Genomic DNA, 25,094 nt, shown 5'->3' on the forward strand with positions numbered 1-25,094 from the left:
ACCTCATTTTGGAACAGGAAAATTAACTGACAACTGTCTGGGAAGCAGAGGCACGAATTCTCCGCCACTTGTGGTAGAAGCTTGGGAATTACCTAAGACAGAGCAATTGTCAGCCTGTTCAGGGACTGGAGGACAGGTTAGTCACCCTAGGTGAACCACTGTCTTGCAACATGGGGAAATCAAACAGTAAAAAAGCTAGCAAAAAGGATCCGAAACAACAATTGACGTGTAAGGACTGGAAATTTATAGAAAGCCAATGTCCGGAAAAAGTAAAACATTTAAACTCATGGATAACAAAATATAAATTCGCTGGTCAGCTTAGTACACAAAAAATAGTCGACTTACAAAATAAAACGAAGAGAGGAGAGAAAGAAGAAAAAAAAAAAAAAAAGAGGTGAATAAAGACGGATATGAAGATACAGAATTTTGGATGACAATGGCACAAAGACGGAAACTAGATAAAAATAACAAGACCAAATTGCAACATTTAAATGTTCCACACATACTGTGGATACTGATGATGTTACTTTAGGAAAGATAAGACAGCAAAAGAAGCAGCTACCAGCCATTCATAGGTGTGGCTGTGTGTGCGCTGATAGATAACGTTCTGCGAGGCAACATCCTTGCAGACATGCAACAACAAAGTCTTATGCAAGAGAAAATCTATGGCTAGAAAAAGGAGCTACTTTGACTAATGGCATATATGTCAGTTCAGAAAAAAAAAACAATTCTTCCAAAAAATATTTTTCGCAATATTGACACATGTTGTCACACACATGTCAAACAGGAGGGATGGTATGGTAAGACAGATAAACCAATTTTATACAACATATGGGTTTAATTTTTTCTCAAAAGATTTTTTGAAGAGCCTGTATGATCTGTGCTCGACACAATTGTCAGGGAAACATAAGCCCAAAACGAGGACAGTTTCCCCAAGCAACATACACCTTGTGCATTGTAAAAAGTCATCTCAACCCTACCCTATTAGGGGTCTCTCGGTTGACATGATTTTCGCGTGGATAAAAAATTGAGATTTTGTGTTGTGTAGTTTTGGTTGCACTAAAAGCTGTGTTTCATGCATGTGTCCGAGACCATTACTATGAGTAATTCCAACAGCTCTTCCATCAACATGCCTTTTAGAAGTAATGATGAAATTAACACCTAATGCGGACTGCATTGCTTGGAATGATGTGTACGCTGCGATTAAGGCAACGAAAGATAAGCCTATCTTTTCTACCGATGTGGCAGTGGCTAACTTTACTTGTGTTAATCTCACAGGAACACAAGTGGTGTAAGACAACTGTACTCCAAGCAGGTACACTACTGCCACGCAGCGATGTGTGGTGGTGGTGTGGGGGTACTAAATTATTTGATTCATTAAAGGACGCAGTTGGAACTTGTGCATTGGTGTCACTTCTCTTACCAGTGTCTATTTTTCCATCCACAGCAAGGGATATTCAAAAGGCAGTTGAAGCCGACGAATACCCCTATTATTACGCCAGGAAAAGACGAAGTGCTTCCTGGAGGGATGGTGATATGACTTATTTGGATGCAATTGGCCAACCAAGGGGTGTACCAGATGAGTATAAGTTGGTAAATCAAATCGCAGCGGGGTTCGAGTCCATTCTTCTTTGGATTACACCGAATAAGAATGTGGATCGAATAAATTACATACACTATAACGTGCAAAGATTGGGGAACTTCATTGAAGAAGGATTTATAGCTATTAAAGAACAATTGGTCCTTCGTCGTCCTTCCATCTGGGGTGACGTAAAATTGGTCCAAAAGAACAATTGGCAGCAACATCACTCATGGCATTTCAAAACCGCATCGCGGTGGACAGGCTGTTGGCAGAGAGAGGAGGGGTTTGCGCCATGATTGGGGATCAATGTTGTACTTTCATTCCTAACAACACTTCTCCGGAAGGGTCCGTCACAAGAGCCATTGCAGGCTTGCGCACCCTGAACCGTAAGATGAAGGAACACTCAGGTGTGACTACCTCTGCATGAGTGGTGGAACAAAACGTTTGGTAAATATAAAAATATGGTATTTTCTGTAATGATTTCTATAACAATGTTCACCTCAATCCTTGTACTGTGTGGATGTTGTTGTATTCCCTGCATTCGCGTTTTGCTTTTCCGACTTATCTCAACAGCTCTCGCTCCAACAAATTCCAAACTACAGGAAATATATCCTTTGATTAATTACAGAAGTGCTGGTGATGGAGGAGACAGTGATGACCAAGTTGATGACGACGACTGAATTTACCTGGGAGATCCTATTCGTTAATCCAAAACGCTCAAATACATTAAAGTTAAATAAAGAAAAATAGAGGGGTTTACATTTGCTATCAAGCTAATGATTTGATGGAATTAAATCTTTGGAAATTCCATTGATGATAATATTTGGGGCAAATGTTGAATAAACAGGGGGGAATGTTAGAATAATATTTAGAGGTTATTATACATTTGCCATGACGCAACTTTATTTCAATACATGGTGCACATATCATGTTGCAAATTAGTGTAGTGGACTATGCTTGAGTGTTTACAGTCAGAGTGGAGGTACAGGAGGACATCTCTACTGCAGAGAGGTGCCTGCAATTGGCAGGACGGTGGCACTTCTTCAGAAGTGAGGATGAAGTAAACAACATCGTGATGAGTCCTGATAAAGAAGTTGGCCTCAAAGTCTGAAGCAAGCAACATCGTGCTAGGTCCTGATAAGAGATGCTGACGTCAAAGTCAGCTGCGACCCACGACGGCACGCTCATGATAAACCGGACTAAACCAGCTTTTGAGAAGACGAACTGTACCACCCTTGAATGTAATCTGATTTCTCGAAGTGTAATCTGATTCCTCGATGTTATAAAAGGGAATGTATGAAAAACATCGAGGAACAGAAGGGAGATGAAGTTGCCAAATAAACTTTGTTAACCTTTCTGTCTCCACTTGGGCTGCGTGTCTCTCCTTTCAGCTATGAACCCTATATGTCAAATTGGCGAACCTGACAAACAAGTACCGTTTACCTCTCACTGATCCCTCTCACTATTCACAAGTGCCATCCTCAAGCACCCTGACCCATGCCTCCAATTTGCGGTGGAGGTCGATGTGTCAGACACAAGAGTGGGAGCCCTATTTTCCCAGCGGAATCCCGACTTCCACAAGTTGCACCCCTGTGCCTTTTTCTCATGGCGGCTGGAGAGAGGAATTACAATGTGGAAAATCATGAATTGCTGGCGTGTTGGCACGGTTTGGAAATACCCTTCTTCATTTGGACTGACCACAAGAATCTCTCATACCTACAGTCCGCTTGACATCTCAACCCTCTGCAAGCACACTGGTCTTTGTTCCTGAGCAGGTTCCACTTCTCTCTTTCTTACTGCCCAGGTTCCAAGCATATTAATGCAGATGCTCATTCAAGGGCACACACATCCAGCGCAAAGGAATGAGCAGAGGATTGTGATCTGATTCTCTCCCTTGCCTGCTTTGTGGGCGCAGCAACAGAGAGGCCCAGACAGGTGACCCAGACATGAGATCCGTCCCATGAATTGCCTGTTTGTTCAGAATCAGAATGCCCTTTATTGTCATTATACTCGGTGTACAACAAGATTCTCCCGTGGCTTGCTCTCAAATCCTCCAGTGGGGCACTCCTTGGATGTAACCCTGGATTCCAGAGAACCCTCCACTTCTTTCGTCAGCCTTTCTGGTGGCCTGGTTTGGCTCAGGATATCAAAGCACGGATGGAGCTAGCTGGAACAGAATTCCAGCTAACTCCACGGATGGAGCTAGCTAGCTGGAACAAAATTCCAGCTGACTCCATCCGTGCCTGAGGTAAGGCCTGCCATCAACAACCTGATGGTCTGCTGCGTCCCCTCCCATCCATACACGTCCTTGGTCTCACATTGCAGTCAATTATGTCCCCTTCCCCAAGTTGCCTTCAGCCCTTCAAACCGCCAACCTTATTGTAAACCATGTGTTCAAGCTTCATGGTATCTTCAGGACATTGTTTCTGACAATGGCACCCAATTCCCTTCCCAATTCTGGAAAGAGTTTTATTAGTCACTGGGTGCAGCAGCCAGCCTATCCTCGGGCTACCATCCCCAATCTAATGGCCAAATGGAATGGGCTATCTAGAATCTGGAGGCTGGCCCCAGAATATCAGATAAGACAAAACGTGTGATTGTCATCTCAATTTCTGGGGCCATTAATAGTCTCTAAAATTATTAACCCTTCCTCTGTCCTCTTCGACCTACCTGCTTCTTTGAAGGTACACACCACCTTTCACGTTTCCATCCTCAAGCCAGTTTCTTCCTGTGATTTCGGCCCTTCGGCCGTTCCCCATGCCATCTATGTGAATAATTTCAATGGCAGTAATTATGACTTTTTTATGGTGACCAAAACGGAATGCCTTTTGATTTGTGGTGGAGATCTCAATATACACTTACAACCTAGGTTAGATACTTCCTCAGGTAAACTCTACGCAAATAAGTCCTTGCACAAGAAGGTACATGGACTTTTTGGGGAGGCAGGTCTTATTGATATTTGGAGGGATTGTTTTCCTAGTAAACGGGATTATACTTATTTTTCTGCCCCCCCCCCCCATGATCTATACACAAGAATTTATTATTTTATTACGTTTGCAAAGGAAAAAAATAAAATAATCACATGTGACATTGGAACAATGGACTTAAGTGATCATGCACCTGTCTATTTGTTGACCTGAATCTCAGACCCAAAAAGAATTTATGGAAGCATTTTACAAATCTTTATATTCTAGAGCTCAAGGCGGAAGTGAAACACAAATTGATGCATTTCTAGATTCCCTAAGGCTACCTACCTTGACTGATGAGTAGAATAAGGTCATGATGGATGATATAACGGAAGAAGAGTTGAAAACTGCAATTACCTGACTAAAATCTTTGAAATCCCCATACAAGCGGTTTTAGCAGATAATTATATTCAGAACTACACAGATTCTATAGAATCTATGTAGTTTATCTATAGTATAGATAATCCATGGGTCAAACTGACTTTAAGAATGTGGAGAAAGACACTAAGAAGACATTCTGGACCGAGAGATTGTGATTTTGAAATGGCGTGCATACGATTCAGATTTCATGCCCAATAAGTTTGATTCAGGACTTGGACAACAAAGGGGATAACAGCTCTATGTGGCATAATAAAGGAAGGTAAACTTTTTAGTTTCAAAACACTACAAAACTACAACCTTGAAAAACAAGATTTTTACCGATACTTACAGCGACATTATTTTGTTGATATAAAACTGAAAGAGATGAGCTGTGTGGGGGTGGATTTATTAGACATATTTAGGGAAGCGTGCAATTCTAACATAGAGGGAAACATTATATCCTACTTGTATAGAGGCCTATCAAATCTTAAATCACACTCTATGTCTTATATTAAAAATAAGTGGGAAATAGAAGCTGAGCAACATGTATCAGAAGAGGAATGCACAGGGTTATGGAGATATCAATGGAAATGTAACAGCTCACTTTACTGGAGAGAATTTGGTTGGAAAGGGTTGGTGAGATATTTTATTACACCGATTCAGAACACCCCTTATGATAACAACTCTCCGGTTTGCTGGGGAAATTGTGGTTGTTGCTCTGCAAATTACTACCACATTTTATGGGACTTTCCCCACTATTAAAAACTTTTGGAATGACATTCGTAGAGCATTACACGAAATATTTAAATGTGAAATACCTCTGGAGAGTAAGATCTTGTTTTTTGGACTTGTTCCCCAGCTGTGGTTAAAAAGGACAAAATACTGGCTGGCATGCTGTTGGTGGCTGGAAAAAAGGGCCCTCACTAGGAAATGGTTAACACAAGAAAGCCCAACACTACAAGGATGGTTAGATATTACAATGGACATTTACAAAATGGAAAAGATAACGGCATATGTCTACCATAGATGCAGACATTTGGCTCCCTTGCTGGAAGAAATGGGTTGTTTTTGTTACTCCCTCGATCTCGGATTTTATTTTTGACAGTGACTGAATATGGTGTCAAGAGAACATTCCAATATGTATATAGCTCAATGGAACTAAGTTATGCGATATTTTGTATAACACACAGTAATATTGTTCCTTTTGTTTTGTCTTTATTTATTCATTCTTATTTTTTTCAATTTACTTTCTTATTATTTTCTCTGTTTTGCAAAATGAAAACCCAATTAAAAGTTAATAAAAAAAAAAAATTGGGGGGGCTGCATTTACATTACTAAATATCATGCGGTTTATTGTTTCAACACAACATGGCAGGAGGTGTGAGTCACAGATGTTAAAAACATTTGGTGCTGACATGTTGACAGTGCTGCTATTCCTTTTTTGGTCAACTTTAAGAGCACATTCTGGGTCAGTATCTTTGCCGCAGAACTGCGATCTGGGGAAGAGCTGTCAAAAATCAGGCTCTGACTAGCCTAATTAAGATAGACAGGTTCCTCAAGTAATGAATCAATCTTTCACCTTCTACAGAGCTGCAGCGAGAGGGCAGCATCGAGACACTCAGCAACAGCTCTGGTTCAACCAGTGGCAGCATCCCACGAAACTTTGAAGGCTACCGTTCCACTCTGCCCATCAATGAGAACCTGCCACTGAGCTTTTTCTCCAGCAACTTCCCCTAGGTTCTTAGCTCTTCTTCATTCACTTCCATCTTCACACCAATATCATATAGCCTATACGTAACCAAGACGTAAGAATAAATATAAACATGGGCAATATTGTTTGTAAAGGGCAAGTCAATTCAATATGTTCTATGCGTCACCAGCCTAGGTACCCGTCCGTACAGTGTTATATTCAACGATGATAACGAAGATATTTCATTAACGACCCTTTTTTCATGACGATAACGAGACGATGACAAGCTAAACGTGGCTCTTTGATGACGAAAACATGACGTGACCTAAATTAATTTTCGTTGACTAGACGGGACGAAATTGTCACCGTGTGGTTCGTCAGAGGTTCAAAATTTATGACATCCCTTCCTATGGTACATGTAATCTTGTAATGTAATGTATAGTCTTTCATAGAATGCAATGCTGGTGCAACCTATCCTTCGTTTGGGCACGCCCACATTCGGGACAACACGCTGGCCGCATGGGCCGTGGGCACACCGTTGTACACACCGACACTACTAGACACAGACACCTCTGCAGTTGTTCGTCTAGGCTGAAACACAATGACAGTCTGACACGCTTTTCTTTGACGGACCATGGCGACAGTGACACTCAGTAGGCTACTTGGTTCTGATAACTAGTGAGTGGAACTCTGAAACTGAAGATTGGGCGCACGTTTCAAACCCGCAAATAAAATTGTTCAGACACTGTTCTGACGCTCCGTTCAGAAAACACGTGACCTGTGACGTCCTGAGCAACAACTGTTTCATTCTCGAAATTAACTCTAGTAAACCCTAAAACGAACTGTCTGAATCCAAAGATTATGGAAAAAATATTATTAAATAAAATTTTTTTATCAAATTTAACTGTGCCATAGTTTTTGTTACTATGTGTATGTATAAATGTTTATACTTGTGTCTGAACATATGAATCAGGATTTCTTAGCATAACATTGACACTTTTTCATACCTAAGACTTCAGGAAAAAAATAATAAAATGACATTCACAGCACTTCTAAGCTTGACATTAAACAAGGTGTGAGCCATTTGTTTGATTTTTTTTTATTTACTCCAAAACTGCCACAATACACAAAAACCTCTTTTTTAATATAAAGAACTAGGTATCCAATCATTTTTTCCGTGTGTATACGTAGTTTTTTTGCAACCAGATGTCATCATCACCATATTGAACCGATTGCCTCAAATGGTTCAGTGGTTCATAAAAACTTCATTTGCCCATCACTACTGATAACAGCAAGCTGTTACAAGTAAACAAGACATGTTTCGGAGTTTGTACTCGTGGTACTGTATTATAGAACGAGTCTACTACAAGTCTATGCTGTTAAAACTTTTTATTTTATGTATCTTTGAGTGAAATACAGCCACAACAGTCGCCAAAAAATGTTTAGGTTCTCAACTTATTTCAATGAGCATTGATTCCACTGTTACCACTTTTATCTATTTGTAATGCATAATCCTTAGTAGTCCATCAGAAAGTCTTAGCGATTGAGTGGAAACCTTTTATGCCTATTTTTAACTAAAAAGGACTAAAACCTTTTTGAGTTTCGTCGAATAAATTTACGAAAACTAGAATAAAACTTTTGTTTACGTTTCCGTCGACTAAAACAAGACTAAATCCTTTTGGAGTTTTCGTCGACTAAAACTATCAAGAATAGGAATGACTAAATGTGACGAAAACTAATAAGCATGGGCGCATGGTGGCCGACTGGTTAGCACGATGGCCTCACAGTACAGAGGTTGTGGGTTCGATTCCCGCTCCGGCCTTCCTGTGTGGAGTTTGCATGTTCTCCCGTACCTGCGTGGGTTTCCTCCGGGTACTCCGGTTACCTCCCACATTCCAAGAACATGCATGTCAAGTTGATTGGACACTCTAAATTACCCCTAGGTATGAGTGTGAGTGCGGATGGTAGTTGTTCGTCTATGTGTGCCCTGCGATTGGCTGGCACAAGTTCAGGGTGTCCGCCGCCTCCTGCCCGAAGGCAGCTGGGATAGGCGCCAGCACCCCACTCGACCCTTATGAGGACAAGCAGTACAGATAATGGATGGACTAATAAGCATTTTCGTCCAAATGACTAAGACTAAGACTAAATCTAAAATGCCTGCCAAAAACAACACTGCGTCCGTCATGCGCCAGACCGTGATTTTTCACGACGAATCAAATTGTTATTGTTAGTCCATCAGTTAGTCAGTCAGAAGTCCATCAGTCGGTCCAATCTTGTCAATCCATTAGCACATACCCATCCCAAAAAAACATCAGCAAAACGTGCGTCTGTCAGTGCTGTTAGTGCCGATTACACTGAGAGACAAAAACCTACTTCCATCATTGCTTTGTCCTTCATTTTTAAGTGTCCTGTTATTTGTAAATCATGAAAATCACAGCTCATATGCTTTCTGAGTTTGGTCATGTGACATTGGCAAGCTGAGCCACTATTGGTTGTTAACTGAGCATTTTCAGTCGACAGCAAGTGTGAAAATAGCCGTCCTCTGAGATGGATGAAAACGTGGATTTTTTTTTTCATGCCTAATTCATTTTTGACAAATACAGTACTAATCAGAATGTCATGATTGGACTCATGAGGCACACAGATCATATTGTAAAGATATCTTTTTCACTTTAATTCCCCTTTAATGAAAAAAATCCACAGTGGTCACAGAAATGCAGAGGCCGGATTTTATTATATATAAGACGCAACAAGTACAAGTCACAGGAACAGCCAAACTAAAAAAAAAATGTAAAAAATGTTTGATCTAGAATCTGACAAAATTAATGACGAATACATTTTCATGAAAATTAAGCCTTAAAAATGAGACATTGTTTCTCAAATGTAGTTCAAAAGATTCATTAAAAAAAAAATTCTAACTCAATTAATGTGAGCCATTTGTAGCACAGCCAAGCCCCTGGGTGGCAGCCATTTTAGACTGATTTTGAAGGCCCAAATAATGTGTTCTTTGGTTATTATGACCTTGTAGCTACCAAAAGAAAGTCACTGATGGTGTAGTGGTACACTCGCCTGAGTTGCGTGCGGGTAAGCGTGGGTTCAGTTCCCACTCAGTGACGGTGTCTATGTATGCCCTGTGACTGGCTGGTGACCAGTTCAAGGTATAGTGCGCCTTTCGCCCGTGGTGAGCTGGGATAGGCTCCAGCCCCCTCCCGCTACCCTGTGCAGGATAAGCGATTTGGATAATGACACATGACCTACTAAAAGAAAGATTCGACTCTCTTCTTTCATCAGAAAAAAAGTTTATACCATTTGTCGTTCTTTAGAAATCTACAGTACAATACAGGCAATATACAAGTTGTTTAAATGGCTGTACTGCTCAGTCTTCGGGTCAAATCGCAGTGAGTATCTTTTTGCTCAAACTCCCTGTGATTCGAATACATATATGGCAGCCGACTGGCTATCATGTTTGTTAGGACCACTTTCCAGCCTTGTGGAAGTGGATTCGTAAAAATGCTGACAAGGGAAAATTGGTTGATCAAGGATTTATTGTGACCGTCCAGCAACAATCAGAAATCACTATGGGGAATAGATTGTTATCAATTTCTTATAATGATATGGATATCTATAATTACTGTCGTCGGAGTGACGATAACGAAAAACGCTGGTGGACCAAACTCACACCAGGAAATCAAAACGAGTAACAGAAAGCGCTTGCAATGCAAGGATACCGAAAACGACAATTGCTTACCACCAACGGATAAGATGAGTCAAAACACGACGAGCGAGAACGAAATCCGTAATCAAAGTCTTGACTCAACGCAGCTGCGTGGATCGTGCACGCGTCTCTCTCGGCCGGGTGACGCACGACCTGGAACGAGCGCCGCAGGAACACGCCCACTCCGCTGCAACGACAACACATGGATCGTGACAAAGTTGGCCTCACAGTGGAGGTGCAGGGTTCGGTTTAGGCTCCGGCCTTCCTGTGTGTAGTTTGCATGTTCTCCCCGTGCCTGCGTCGGTTTTCTCTGGGTACTCCCCACATTCCACTCCCGCCCCTAAAAAGCTTAGCAGGAGGGCCGGACCGTTCCTGATAGGGTTGCTGTCCGGCCGAGGCCGGAAGCGAAGAGTGAACTCCACAAACGCTGACCACAAGAAGAGTTTCAGACCAGGTGTTTATTGGGGCCGACAGAGAACAATCAATCCATATCCTCACTAGGATATGGACTAGTGACAAACATAGATTTAGGAGTATATATACAATTACAAGCGTCGCGAGCGACGAGAACAGAAAACGCTGGTTGACCGGGTCGCACCAGGAACCAAAAACGAGATTTAACTTAAAGCGCTTGCATAGCAAGGATAAACTACAAAACGATAATGGTCTTACCACAGAAGGGAAAGATGAATCCAAATAACGAAAACGAGAACCAAGGGTGAGCCGAAAAGTAGCTGAATCAAGAAACACTATGAACGAGAAAATCAAGACACGGAACAACATGGAGCAAACGTGAGCATAAACTTTGAGCGTGAGCATTGCGGGATAATTATCCGACGCCGAGCAATCCTCGGCGATGGCTTATGTAGTCACGGTAATCAGCAGGTGATAAAGCGTCAGCTGCGCGGCTGGGCGCGTCTGCCCGGTGACGTGCGACGGGGATCTCGCGGAGGGAACGCCCACTGCTGGACAGAGAAACAGACGGATCATGACGGATCAAGATTTTGTGAAATAAATTTTCCCCAAAAATGCGCACTTGTACCCCACAAAACCTTTTTTTTTTTTCGTTGTTGTTCTTCATCATGCATTTTGTGACTAATTTGATTTATTTGCTGGTCTTCTTTTCAGTGACCACTTCAGTGAGTTGCTTTTATTGAAAGAGGGGTGTCAACAATTTTGTCCAATTTTGTGTGTTTGAACCAGTTTACTGCATACTATGAAGTGTATATTTTCTGGAGTCAGAACTGTTTTAACTTTACCTCTTATAAGTTGAGCAAAATGGATATTGAACATTAAAATGTAACTAAAATGTTTAGTCTTGTCAGTGACTCACTTTTAATTTTTTTAATTGTATGGTGGGTTTCTAGATTAAATCAGGTATTTTCTAGCTATTGATACCCATGTAATTATCTATACTTGTAAATCATGTATTTTAATTGCTGTTATTTATTTTTAAGCAATCTTTGACTACTTTATCTTCATTTCCCACATTCCCTTCATTTATTCTTTTTGGAAAATTACAGTTTTACTGAAAAAATCTCTCAGGCAATTTATGTTAAAATCGGCTGAAAAAGAAAGACAATAAATTAAAAAACAATAAATGCAATATTTCAAAATATATTGTAAACGCAGTGACAATATAATGATAAATGATTGTGTGCAATACAATCCGACTATACTGTATGTGCTTAAAACACCTGACAAATAAAGTTTATTTTACATCTGTTAAAAAAAAAAAATCCTTTGTGTGATAGTCATTAATGTTCATAATTGACTCAGGGTTTTCACTGGCCTTGGTTTGATGGTTTCGTTCTGAGAGAGAAAAGTGTTTGCATGATGCCAGTTTCTCAGCGATAACAATTCACGGTATTCTGAAATTAATTTAAAAATCAAATTGGGAAAAGTGAGGACATTTGAGTGGATACGATTGGTGCTGTGCTCTTTATTCTCTGCAGCAAGCGATTTTAGTAAGACAAGCTTACTGAGATGTATCTGTCTTCACAATTTTCACTTAATGTCTGAAAAAGAAATACATCCAGACTTTCAAATGAACGCAGAAATTACATGGCATAGCTTATATTACCATAATGACGAAATGGGCAGTTTGTTAGACGTCATAGATTCAAAATAACAAGACGAAGCTTGTCCTCTGCCACAAACAGTTTGACCCCAAAATCGGCATGCCACGTTACTGGTTGCCACTTTAGGTTGAGAGAGTCCTACTTTAGTTCTTGGTTCCTAGGAATACACACGCACACACACACGCACACACACCCCACCGCACCCCCACGCACACACACCCCCACGCACACACACCCACACATATATGTATATATATAACAGATATTACCTTGCATTATATCAAGGAATGAATGCAAAATCATGAAGTATAATTCATTCAAAGACAGTAATAGCTTTCTTTGATTCTTGAATACAATCTAAACTGAGACATCTTTACAGTAACAATTCTCAAAACTGCCCGCGAGCACCAACACTCCAGAAGTGTTAGTTTAAAAGGCCTGAGTGGTAACTTGAGCATGGTGTTTTTTTTCTGAGATGATGTGCTAAAGATGTACAGCTAATATATTGCAAAATTTGCAAAGTATGCAAATTATTTTTAAAGTAAATCAAACTGAGTTAAAACATTTAATTGAGTTAATTTTTTTTGAATTAATGTCCAGAGTTAACGCTTTAATTTTGACAGCCCTAATATATATATATATATATATATATATATATATATATATATATATATATAATAGTGCTGTCAAGTAATTTTTTTAACTAATTAAGCCCAAAAAAATGCATGATTTAATTGTGATTGTTCACATTTTTCAACTACTATCTTTTTGTGAAGCTTATAACAGATATTTACTTCAATGATATCTTGGAAGTGATTCAAAATCACCAAATATGAAGTATATTTAATTCAAAGACTGTTCTAATAGCTTTCTTGGATTCTTGAATACGATCTAAATGGAGACATCTTTACAGACATTTATTTTGGAAACATTTCTCAAAACTACCCACAAGCGCCACACTCCAGCAGTGTTGGTTTGGAAGGCCCAGTGGTAACTTAAACACAGTGCTTTGTTCTGAGACGTGCTAAAGACAGCTAATATGGTACAATATTTGCAAAGTATGCAAATTATTTTCTAAGTAAATCAAACTGAGTTAACTGAGTTAAAATATTTAACTGAGTTAAAAATGTTTGGATTAATCACCTTAACGCTATAATTTTGACAGCCCTAATATATATATATATATATATATATATATATATATATATATATATATATATATATATATGTAATATTTGCACAAAGAATAGGCTATACGAATAGAATGCAGACATGGCACTTCGACAAAGTTTCAGAGCAGGGCTGGATTCAGAAGACATGGAAGAAAGCTGACACCCACATTTGAAGAAAGCTTGACGTACTGACAATGTGTCACGGAGTAACTCAAGCTTGAATACTTTCCAGACATCAGGCGTACATGATGTAATAAAGTAGTGCAAGTGCATAGCAACTGTTACAGCAAGATACGTCAAGGAACAACAAGTCATCACAGTACACCCCCCCCCACACACACTCACACAGACACACACACATGATGCCCAGAAACTAAAGGAACAAATGACAATGTCAAAATCCAAAAACACTAAATAAAAAAGTCCAAAACAACAATAATCAAAGTAACTAAACAAACACAAGGAAACTACCTAAGATGAAGTCAGCAAACAAACAACAGTTAGACGTGACAAAGACGATGAATCAACAAAGAAGGTAAGAAAACGGGAAACGAAATACAAACGGACGAGAAAACGAGGGACACCCGGACAAAACACTAAGTGTATGAAGGGAGCTAATTGGGTATCATAAGGGATCCGGGAAATGAAAATATAACAAGACATACAATAGAACACAAGGACAACATAATACAAAATTAAAAATCAAAACCAGAATAATCGACAGATCAGGGAAGTTCAGGATAGAGGATCTTGGCGGGACCGGCCCTGGCTGATCAGGAGGCCAGATGACCAGTCCAGTGGGCGACCCGGGGGCATACCGCCCCCCCTCTGCATCGAAGGCGTGTGTGTGGAGAGGGTCCACACGTTCAAGTTGCTGGGAGTACAGATCTCCGATGACCTTTCTTGGACTCACAACACCACAGCAGTGGTAAAGAAGGTCCACCAGCGTCTGCACTTCCTGAGAGTCCTCAGGAAATTCAACCTGGACAGGAAGCTGCTGCTGGCCTTCTACCACTCGTCCATCGAGAGCCTGTTGACGTACTGTGTCTCCACCTGGTACAGCGGCTGCACTGAGGCGGACAGAGTGAGGCTCCAGAGGACAGTCAAAACAGCGCAAAGGATTATTGGCTGCCCTCTCCCCTCACTGTCGGACATCTACACTGTCGGACATCTACACCGCCCGGTGCCTCAGCAGGGCTCTCAACATCGTCAAAGACAATACCCACCCAAACTCCCACCTGTTCGACCTGATGCCCTCTGGCAGGCGCTACAGATGCATCAAATCGAGGACCAATAGACTGAGAAACAGTTTCTTTCCGAGAGCCATCTCTATTCTGAACTCTCACACACACACGAGACCACCCTTACCTTGCAGAACAGCATCGTGATGTGTTTTTATATACCCTATTCAGTATTATTTTCCATTGCACTCTCTTATTTATCTAATTTATATATTTGTCTGTATTTGTTGTATTGCACTGGAGAGGGGAGCTCTCTAATCTCATTGCACTCTTGAGTGCAATGACAATAAAGGGATTTCTAATTCTAATTTCTAATTCTAATAATGAACGGTTCTTGGCAGGGCCAGTCTGGTGGTCATCCCGGAGGCTGGACAAGATTTTCTTGATGATGATGATGATGATCAGGCCAATTAACTCCTTCAATAGTGGAGGGGAGATAAACTTTGGAAGTATGCATAACCTGGACTTCAAAAGTTTTACCTATTACTTTTCAGCAGATTTGGGGCTTTTTCAGCTCACCGATTGTTTTAAATTATTTTTATGGATCGCATTGCCTTTTAACTGCCTGTCAGATTGTTTCTTAAGGTTCCAGGCAAGGGCCAGACGTTGGTTTTCCTGCAGCAACCCAGCTTCTAAAGACCTCTGTTGCATGCTGATGATGTTTCCTCACATGCACATTAAATCCAGAATGAGCCTTTGGTAATTTAATCTGAAGCAAAGATTGGTATTAAAAAAAATAATAATAATAATAAATGAACAGCGGTTCGCAAATTAATGCCTGCATTAATTCTCGATCACCATTTGGGGGCAACACGCCCTTTTTGCTTTGTTCTTGGATGAAATGGGCGGAAAAATCCTCATTGAATTAGACAAGACAACTTTATATAGCGCATTTCACAAAAGCTGGAGCTGGAAAAAAGCGTTTTCCATATGGTGGAATATAAATTAGCAGAAAATTAGAACACAAACTTTTTTTTCTTTTCTTTTTGCCAAGATGGTGGCACCTAATGACGCAGTGGCTCATGGCTCTCCCATCCAGTGCTCCTTCTTACTTTTTATTTGTTTGTTCGTTTTTAATAACACCATCTGTGGCACAATATTGATACACCCGCCAAGACATTGTGGACATAGGTTATCGATACAAAATAACCGTCTCAAAAGAATTTTGCTATGATTGCAAAATTCCTGAAGAACTAGCGAGGCCGCCCGGCTCACAGTCGATTGTCATCGGGACCGGGGGGCGACGCAGACGACGGACAAAGAAGAAGCAGAAAGCGGGGCAGCAGGTCCGGTCTCCTACTGAAGTTACGCCAGCAGCCCTACAAGCAACCACTGGCAAATCTTTACCGCACCAACGCCTAATCTGTAGTCCATAAAATCGACGATCTGGAATTACAAATCCTGGAAACCGCTATCTTCGAGACAGTTGTGTGATCATCATAAAGGAATCCTTGCTGCACTCCCAACGTTCCCGACGCTAGCATCCAGCTGGCTGAGCACTCGCGGATCGTACGAGAGAAACCAGTAAGAGCAGGGGCGGGGGTCTCTGTGTTTACGTGCATGAGGACTGGTCTAATAACAATATGATCATTGAGAAGCACTCCTCCCCCGACATTGAGCACATGTCCGTTAAATGTCTGCCTTATTATCTCCCGAGGGAGCTAACAGTAGTGATCATCACTGCTGTTTACATCCCTCCCTAACGCTTGCATGGCGCTCTCGCTAATTGCGTGGGTCATCAACAGACAACAACGGGCCCACCCTGATGGCGTTCATATAGTAGCGGGAGACTTTAATAGACTGTACTCACAAAGTTCCACCAGCATGTTAAGTGCCCAACGAGGGGAGACAACACTCTTGATCATGTGTACTCCAACATCAAGCACGGGTACAGAGCCATCCCCCTCAACCCCATCGGCCAGTCAGACCACCTGTCCTTGCTGCTCACAGCTGCGTACACCCCCTTCAGTCGCAGTTTCTGGCAAAGACTGAAAATCTAGCATGAGACCACCACTGGTGAATTCCAGGACTCCTTCCAAGAGACAGACTGAGACCTCTTTGATCATCAGGACCTTGATGTTTACACACAGTGTGTACTTGACGACAGTAGTTTTCCCCAAAAGTTCTGCATAGAATCTGTGTCCCTGAACAAGACCATTCGGACTTTTCCAAACACGAAACCCTGTCGAATCAGGTTCGCTCACTCCTCAAGGTCCGTGACACTGCATTCAGGTCAGGCGACAGAGCATTGTAGAGTGTGGCTCGTGCTGACCTGAAAAACGGACTACAAAAAGAGGCTGGAGTCCCACCTTGCCAGCAACAGACCACGGGAGGTGTGGCAGGGTCTACAGAGCATCACCAACTACGAGGCGGTAGCATATCACCAGTAGACCTGAGTGTGTCGCTGGCGGAGGAGCTAAACTGCTTCTTTGCTCGCTTTGACTCACCCCAACCGCCACACACTCATGCCTCAACACCCCCTCATTCACTTTAGAAGAACACAATGTGAGGCGTGCGCTAATGTCAGTAAACCCCAGGAAAGCTACTGGACCCGACGAAATACCAGGCAAAGTCCTCAGAGCATGTGTCCACCAGCTATCACATGTTTTTTGCAGGATCTTCAACCGCTCCCTGGCTCAAGCAGTCATCTCCTCCTACTTGAAAACTTCCACCATCATTTCTGTCCCCAAAAAGTCACCCACAATCCACCTGAATGACTCCCGTCCTGTTGCTCTCACACAAGTCATAATAAAGTGCTGAGAGAGACTGGTTCTCCAGCACATCAGAGACTTCCTTCCTCCCAACCTGGACCCCTACCAGTTTGCATACCGAGCTAACAGATCCACTGAGGACGCCATTGACACTGCTCTGCATGTTGTGCTGGGTCACCTGGAAGAACAGCAGCACTATGCCAGGATGCTATTCGTGGACTACAGATCGGCATTCAATACGATCATCCCGGACAGCCAAACTGGACATTCTCGGCCTACCCGACCTCACACGCACCTGGATTAAGGACTTTCTGATCAACAGACCCCAGACTGTGATGCTCGGCCCATACATATCCTCCATCCGAACCCTGAGCACCGGTTCCCCTCAAGGATGCATGCTGAGCCCTCTCCTGTACGCTCTCTAAACCTATGACTGTAGCCCAGCCCACAGAAACAACACCATCGTCAAATTTGCTGATGATACAACAGGGGTCGGTCTGATCTCAAAAGGTGACGAGACATCTTACAGGGAGGCGATCCAGAGATTAATGGCTTGGTGTGAGGACAACAGACTACAGCTCAGCACTGCAAAAACGAAGGAGATCGTCATCGACTTCAGGAGGAACAAGACTGTGCACCCCCCTCTACATCAAACATTCAAGTTCCTGGGAGTAGTAGTACCTCTGCTGGACACACAACACCACATCAGTGATAAAGAAGGTCCACCAGTGTCTGCACTTCCTGAGGGTCCTCAGGAAATTCAAACTGGAGAAGAAGCTGCTGCTGGCCTTCTACCACTCATCCATCGAGAGCCTGCTGACCTGCTGTGTCTCCACCTGGTACGGCGGCTGCACTAAGGCAGACAGTGAGGCTACAGAGGACATTCAAAACAGGGCAGAGGATTATTGGCTGCCCTCTCAACTCCCTGTCGGACATCGACACCACCCGGTGCCTCAGTAGAGCTCTCAATATAATCAAAGACAATACTCACCTGAGCTCACACCCGTTCGACCTGTTGCCTTCTGGCAGGCGCTACAGGTGCATCAAATCAAAGACTAACAGACAGAAAAACTGTTTCTTCCCGAGAACTGTTTCTTTTCTACCCTTACCTTGTAGAACAGTAACATAATGTGTTTTTATTTATTTTACTCCATATTTATTTTCTATTTTTTTAAATAATTTAATTTTAATTAATCTAATTTACATATTTAATTAAATTTTTGTTTTATTGCACTGGAGAGGGGAGCTCTCTAATCTCGTTGTACACTGAGTACAATGACAATAAAGGGCTTTCTGAAAACACATAAACACATGTAAAATACAGTAACAGTAAACAGTAGAACAGCGGCAGTCTCCTTAATAAGAATGAATATTATGCCTACGAATAATAATGTGTTATACATCTGTGCAATTTACTACTGATTTTTATCAAGCACTTTCATTTTAATATTGTGATTAGATTTTTCTCGCAGTTCTGTTATGGTGATGGTGTCTCGGAGTCCTTATTCATAGAGTCCTCTATCTGACGATCCATCTGAGGCATGTAGTCGTCAATCTGCTGGCTGTCATAACTGCTTTTCTGTCTCCATCGCTGATTGTGTCCATTCCTGAAAATATGATTACTTGGAGCTTTAAATAAAGTTGCATTTTATTGTAAAAATATTTATCATTCCAAGTATATTGTTTGAGATGATTGTAACTTATATAACATGTAATCATGTAATTAATTTCTGAAAATAAAAGGATAGCATTGATAAATGTTGGTCTGAATGAAATCAACAAATATTGTTTTGTGCAACAAGTATTGTTGGGTGCATATAAGTTCTTGAGTCTTGGCAATGTGTTTTTTTTGTTTGTTCGTTGAAGGAGCTGCCAGATCGATGTAGTCAGTTCCTTTGGCGACACGATCCATCCATTATCTGTACCGCTTCTCCTCACAAGGGTCACGGGGGGTGCTGGAGCCTATCCCAGCTATCTTCGGGCAGAACTGGTTGCTCAGCCCGTCATCACCAGGTCAGAGCATAGACAGAAACAGCCACATGCTCAGTTCAGTAATTATGTTTAGTTTTAGATATCTTGAAATGTTGGTTACTGATTAGTGTTGTTTAGTGGTAGTTGCATTTTTATTTTGATTACACTATACAATGTAGTTCCATTCACTCAACCGAGAGGACCTGGTGGTAGGTCTACTTACATGAATATACGATAATTTATATTACACCATATTTGTATTTGTTTTGTTTTTGTTTTTATGAAAGTATACAGGGACAGTGCATATTAATAAAACAGTTTCCTGTAAATATGCCAGATTATAGCCAATGGCTAATTTGCATCCGTTGTCCCTGTAGCAGGTTGATGTTAGACTGTACAATAGAAAACATATAACTTTAAAATACAGTACAGTTTCAAGAAACACACTAATGGACATATAAATACATTGAATGCAACCAAGTATGAGTATGAGTTGTAAAGTGCTGCAGTGCTAGCTTTCATGCTTGTTAAAGTGTTGTAGTGCAAAAGTGCTTGACTGTTAAAATGCTACAAGTCAGATGATGTCTCAAGTAGTAAAAACCAAAAACAGATAACAGCGCGACAGACAATTCCAAAAAACATATTCACAAACATAAATTACAAACAGAGGGTTTCTTACTCAATGGTAATCATGTAAACTGAGAAGAAATATGATTACAGACTTGATTCTCTAGAAGCCAGGTTTTTAGGTGTTTACCAAAGGAAGTGAGAGTGGGTAAGTCTTGTACGGCATTTGGTATTGTGTTCCAGGTGTGAGATGCTCTGTATGAGAACACTGACTGGCCAAAGGTACTTTTTCTGAATGGAACTGTACAGTCACCTCTAGACCCTGCTCTGGTTGACCTGTTCATATTCTTCTGCACATATTTATTTAGTGGAGGTGGAGCCAAACCATTGAGAATTTTATACATAAGAATACAATCAGAATATTTTTGTATGTTTTCCCAGCTCAGGAGTTCATATTTCTTCAGAATTTGACAGTGGTGGTATGTGTTCGGCTTTTTATCCAAGATTTTCAAGGACTGTTTGTATGCAATTTCAACAGGCTTTAGTGTGGTTTTACATGCCATTGCCCAACTAGTTAGACAATAAGTCATATGTGACATTATTATGGCATTTAAAAATAGTTTTGATGAATCGAGAGTTAAATTATTCCTAATATATCTAAAGTTAGAGAGATTAAGTTTCATGTGATTCATTAATCTTTCTATTTGTTGCCTAAACTGTAACTGCGAGTCCAACATGATTCCTAGATATTTAAACTCTTGTACAACCTCAATTTTTGTTCCTTGCACATATACGTTAGGATTTGTATCAGCACACCTCCTAATTGAAAAGAACATACAGACAGTCTTTGATACATTAAGATGTAAGTGAGAACGTTCTAGCCAATTTGACACATCAGACATGGCTGCTGATAGATATTGTGCAGCTTGATATTTTGTTTTTGCATGTACATAAATAACTGCATCGTCAGCGTACATCTGACAAGTAACATAAGATGGACAATGTTGAGGAAGGTCGTTTATGAACAGGCTAAACAGCAGCCGAAGCCGACCGTTGAGGTACACCGGATGAATTCTCTATTGTTGCAGATGTAATATTGTGTATTTTAACACACTGTTTTCTGTTTTAAAGGTATGATTCAATCCATTTCATCAAGTCGGAGGAGAAATTCAAGTATGACAGTTTAGTCATTAAAATGCTATGATTTACAGTGTCAAATGCTTTGTGCAAGTCAAGAAACACTGCTCCTATTACACCACCTGTATCTAATTTTGATTTAAAGTTTTCCAATAGATAGCAGATGGCCGTCTCCGTAGAGTGATTTTTTCTGAAGCCAAACTGCATTTCATGGAGGGAATATGGATTGTTATTCAAATACCTAATGAGTTGTTCTGTCATGATCCGTCTGTGTTGTTGCAGTTGAGTGGGCGTGTCCGACGGCACGCGATCCTGGGTCCCGGCCGCGAGCGAGACGCGCTCACGAGCCACGCAGCTGCGCCCAATGAACCTCTTGATTACGGACTACTTAAGCCATCGACGCGGACACGCCCGCATCGGATTATTGTTCCACGTTGCTTTCGTCCATGTGCCCTTGCCATAGCTCTCGCCACGTTTTGCTCCGTGTGTAGTGTTTGATGTTTTGTGCCTGGTTGCCGGGCAACCCTCCGGCTCGTTTTTGTTCTCGTCGTCGTAATTGGATTCTCCTTGCCCTTTTCGTGGTAAGCGATTTTTGTTTTCGGTCTCCTTGCGTTGCAAGCATTTTCTGTTCCTCGTTTTGGTTTTCCTGGTGTGAGCTTGGTCCACCAGCGCTTTTCGTTATCGTCGCTCGGCGACTGTAATCATAAACACGCTATTATCTCAATTAATTGATAGCAAGCTTCCTTGCCTATTGGAGTTGATTGTTACCTGTCGGTCACAATAAACCTTGTTCCATCCTGATTTTCCCTTGTCAGCGTTTTAAGAATCCACATTCACCGCTTTCCAGCCCCCCCGCGAGAGCGTCGTCGAGAGCGGGGGTTGGAGCAGCGCATGGCCGAGTTTCCGCGCTTCCGGGGGCTCGAGCCAGCCCCAGCCGACGAGCCCATGCAGATGGGAGCAAGCCGCCTGCAGTCCAGTCAGCTACAGCGCCGTCGAGGGCGGGAGTGGGAGCAGCGCCGCGCAGATCCTCCACGCCTCCGGGTTCCCGTGCATCCACCCGCCGACGAGTCTACGCAGCCGGGGTCGAGCCGCCCGGGTGCCTGCGAGAGGGAGCGATGGCGCAGCACGGGGGCCTGCTTCTACTGTGGCCTTCTGGGCCATCGAGTGGCCCGGTGCCCGGAGATGACCGCCCGCCGGGAATCGCCACCTCGCCGTCCGGACTACTGTGAGTCTGCGGGTCACCATGCCGTGACCACCAGTCCCCGAAAGGTGCAGCCCGCCCCCGCGGCGGAGGAACAGGACAGCTCCGGGACCCTTCTGAGACTAGAGGTGGACGGGGAAATTATAGGACTCAGCGGCGGTTTCAAGATTCGCGCGTTGATCGACTCAGGGGCGGACGATTGCTTTATAGATGCGGGATTAGTTTCGCGACTCGGCTGCACGGTTACAGACCTCGACAGATCCGAGAAATTGTGCGATCTAGACGGACGTCTCCTGGTAGACATCCGGCGGCAAACCGAACCCCTTACCTTGAAGCTGTCAGGCAACCACATTGAGAAGCGGTCGTTTTTTGTTATGCCGGCTAGGGCAGCTCCGGTCGTACTAGGGATCCCGTGGTTAAAAGCGCATAACCCGGTCATCGACTGGGCCCGCCTCTCCATCCAGAATTGGAGTTCCTTTTGTTACGCGCACTGCCTACGATCAGCCGAGGAGGGCTTGCAGGTCAGGGCTGCTCCAGAGAAGGAGGTCAACCTTGACAACGTGCCGCACATTTACCATGACCTCCGCGCCGTGTTTAGTAAGGAAAGCGCGAAATCCTTACCGCCACACCGCCCGTACGATTGCGTGATAGAGTTACTGCCAGATCCGGTCCTACCCTCGGTCCGCTTATATAAGGTCTCGCAAGCCCGAACAAGCCGCCATGAAGGACTACATAACCGAATCCTTGGCCGCAGGGTTGATCAGACCATCTACCTCTCCGGTTGGAGCTGGACTGTTTTTCGTGGAGAAAAAAGACAAGACTCTCCGTCCATGCGTGGACTACAAAGAACTGAACGCGATCACAGTGAAGAACCGGTACCCATTGCCCCTGCTAGATTCGGCGTTCGCTCCTCTGCAATCCGCGACGATTTTCTCCCAATTAGACCTTCGCAGCGCATACCACTTGATCCGCATTAGGGAGGGCGACGAATGGAAGACCGCGTTTAAAACCCCTCTAGGGCACTTTGAATATTTGGTTATGCCCTTTGGCCTATCGAACGCACCGGCAGTATTCCAGGCGCTCATTAACGAGAGACATGCTCAACGTGTGCTTCTTTGTCTATTTGGACGACATTCTCATATTCTCCCGCTCCGTTAGAGAACATCACCAGCACGTGCGCTCAATCTTACAGCGACTCTTAGAAAACAAGTTGTACGTGAAAGCGGAAAAGTGCGAGTTCCACAAGACGTCAGTCCCCTTCCTGGGGTTTATCGTGGAAAACGGGCAACTCAAGGCCGACCCGGCCAAGACACGCGCGGTCGTGGAATGGCCGGTACCGGCAACTCAGAAACAATTGCAGCGGTTCCTAGGGTTCGCGAACTTTTACCGGCGCTTTATAAAGGACTACAGTCGCCGAGCACTGCCCCTCACTCGTCTCACCTCTACCAAAACCCGGTTTGCGTGGGATAGTAAGGCCGAGGCCGCGTTCGCGGATCTCAAAAAAGCGTTCACTAACCCGCCTGTGTTGTACCACCCTAACTGTGATCTTCCTTTCGTTGTAGAGGTGGACGCCTCTGATTCAGGAGTGGGGGCCGTGCTTTCCCAGCAATCCCCGGTCGATCAGCGCCTCCACCCCTGCGCCTTCTTCTCCCGTCGCCTCTCCCCAGCGGAGGCAAATTACGACGTGGGAAACCGGGAACTGTTGGCCGTGGTCCTGGCTCTGCAGGAGTGGCGGCACTGGCTGGAAGGCACCCGGGAGCCCTTCGTGATCTACACGGACCACAAAAACCTTTCATACATCCGCTTCATGAAGAGACTAAATCCCCGGCTGGCGCGGTGGGCACTCACCCTCAGCCGCTTTAACTACACCCTAACATATCGCCCGGGCCTACGCAACACCAAGCCTGATGCCCTATCACGCATCCACGACTCCTGGGAGGACGAGGAAGGCCCAGCGAGCGTGGTGCCCAGTCAGCGGCTGGTGGGAGGCCTCCAGTAGAGGGTGGAGCAGCGAATCCGGGAGGACCAGGAGAAGAACGGGGCCCCAGCGGGTTGCCCTCCTGGGCGGCTTTTCGTGCCGGCGCAGCACAGAGCGGAGGTGATCCAATGGGGAGATGCATCCAAGTTGGCATGCCACCCGGGCATACGTCGCACCCTGGGCCTAATCGGGCAGCGGTTCAGGTGGCCATCACTCAAGACGGACGTGACGGCATACATCCAGGCTTGTCCCCCATGCGCCGCCAGCAAGTCATCACACCAGCCCCCAGCAGGCCTCCTCCGGCCGCTCCCCGTTCCGTCACGTCCCTGGTCCAACATCGCATTGGATTTCGTCACTGGCCTGCCCGTTTCACGCGGACACACGGTCATCCTCACGATAGTGGACCGTTTCTCCAAGGCCGCCCACTTTGTCGCCCTGCCCAAGCTCCCGACAGCCCTGGAGACGGCCCACCTCCTGGTGCAGCATGTGGTCCGACTACATGGCATCCCGGACGACCTGGTGTCCGACCGAGGCCCGCAGTTCATCTCTCGGGTGTGGAAGCGGTTCTGCCAGTCCCTGGGGGCGACACCGAGCCTTTCCTCGGGGTACCACCCCCAAACCAATGGCCAGTCCGAATGGGCCAACCAGGACCTCGAAGCGGCGCTCCGGTGCGTCTGTCAGGGCCAGCCATCTTCCTGGGCCGATCACTTGCCGTGGGTCGA

At 43.7% G+C, this 25,094-nt stretch overlaps 1 protein-coding gene across 7 annotated transcripts in view; it reads left to right on the forward strand.

The window, feature by feature from the left end:
- bcas3 (BCAS3 microtubule associated cell migration factor) overlaps nucleotides 1-19,549 on the forward strand; it is a 474,526-nt gene extending 454,977 nt beyond the window's left edge. For 5 of the 7 annotated variants that reach the window (XM_088299825.1, XM_088299833.1, XM_088299827.1 and 2 more), the window contains one exon: nucleotides 6,497-7,497. In XM_088299825.1, coding sequence (XP_088155951.1) covers nucleotides 6,497-6,645 — 149 coding nt within the window. In that variant the 3' untranslated portion in view covers nucleotides 6,646-7,497. Of the gene's footprint in view, nucleotides 1-6,496; nucleotides 7,498-11,441; nucleotides 11,988-19,384 lie in introns of those variants that run through there. The other 2 variants (XM_088299829.1, XM_088299828.1) reach the window with 2 other exon arrangements.
- The last annotated feature ends 5,545 nt before the right edge of the window (nucleotides 19,550-25,094 follow it).

Source organism: Idiotropiscis lumnitzeri, chromosome 7 (genome assembly GCF_059441095.1).
Source record: "Idiotropiscis lumnitzeri isolate Australia: NSW breed Sydney's pygmy pipehorse chromosome 7, RoL_Ilum_1.0, whole genome shotgun sequence".
In the NCBI taxonomy this organism is placed as follows: Eukaryota; Metazoa; Chordata; class Actinopteri; order Syngnathiformes; family Syngnathidae; genus Idiotropiscis; species Idiotropiscis lumnitzeri.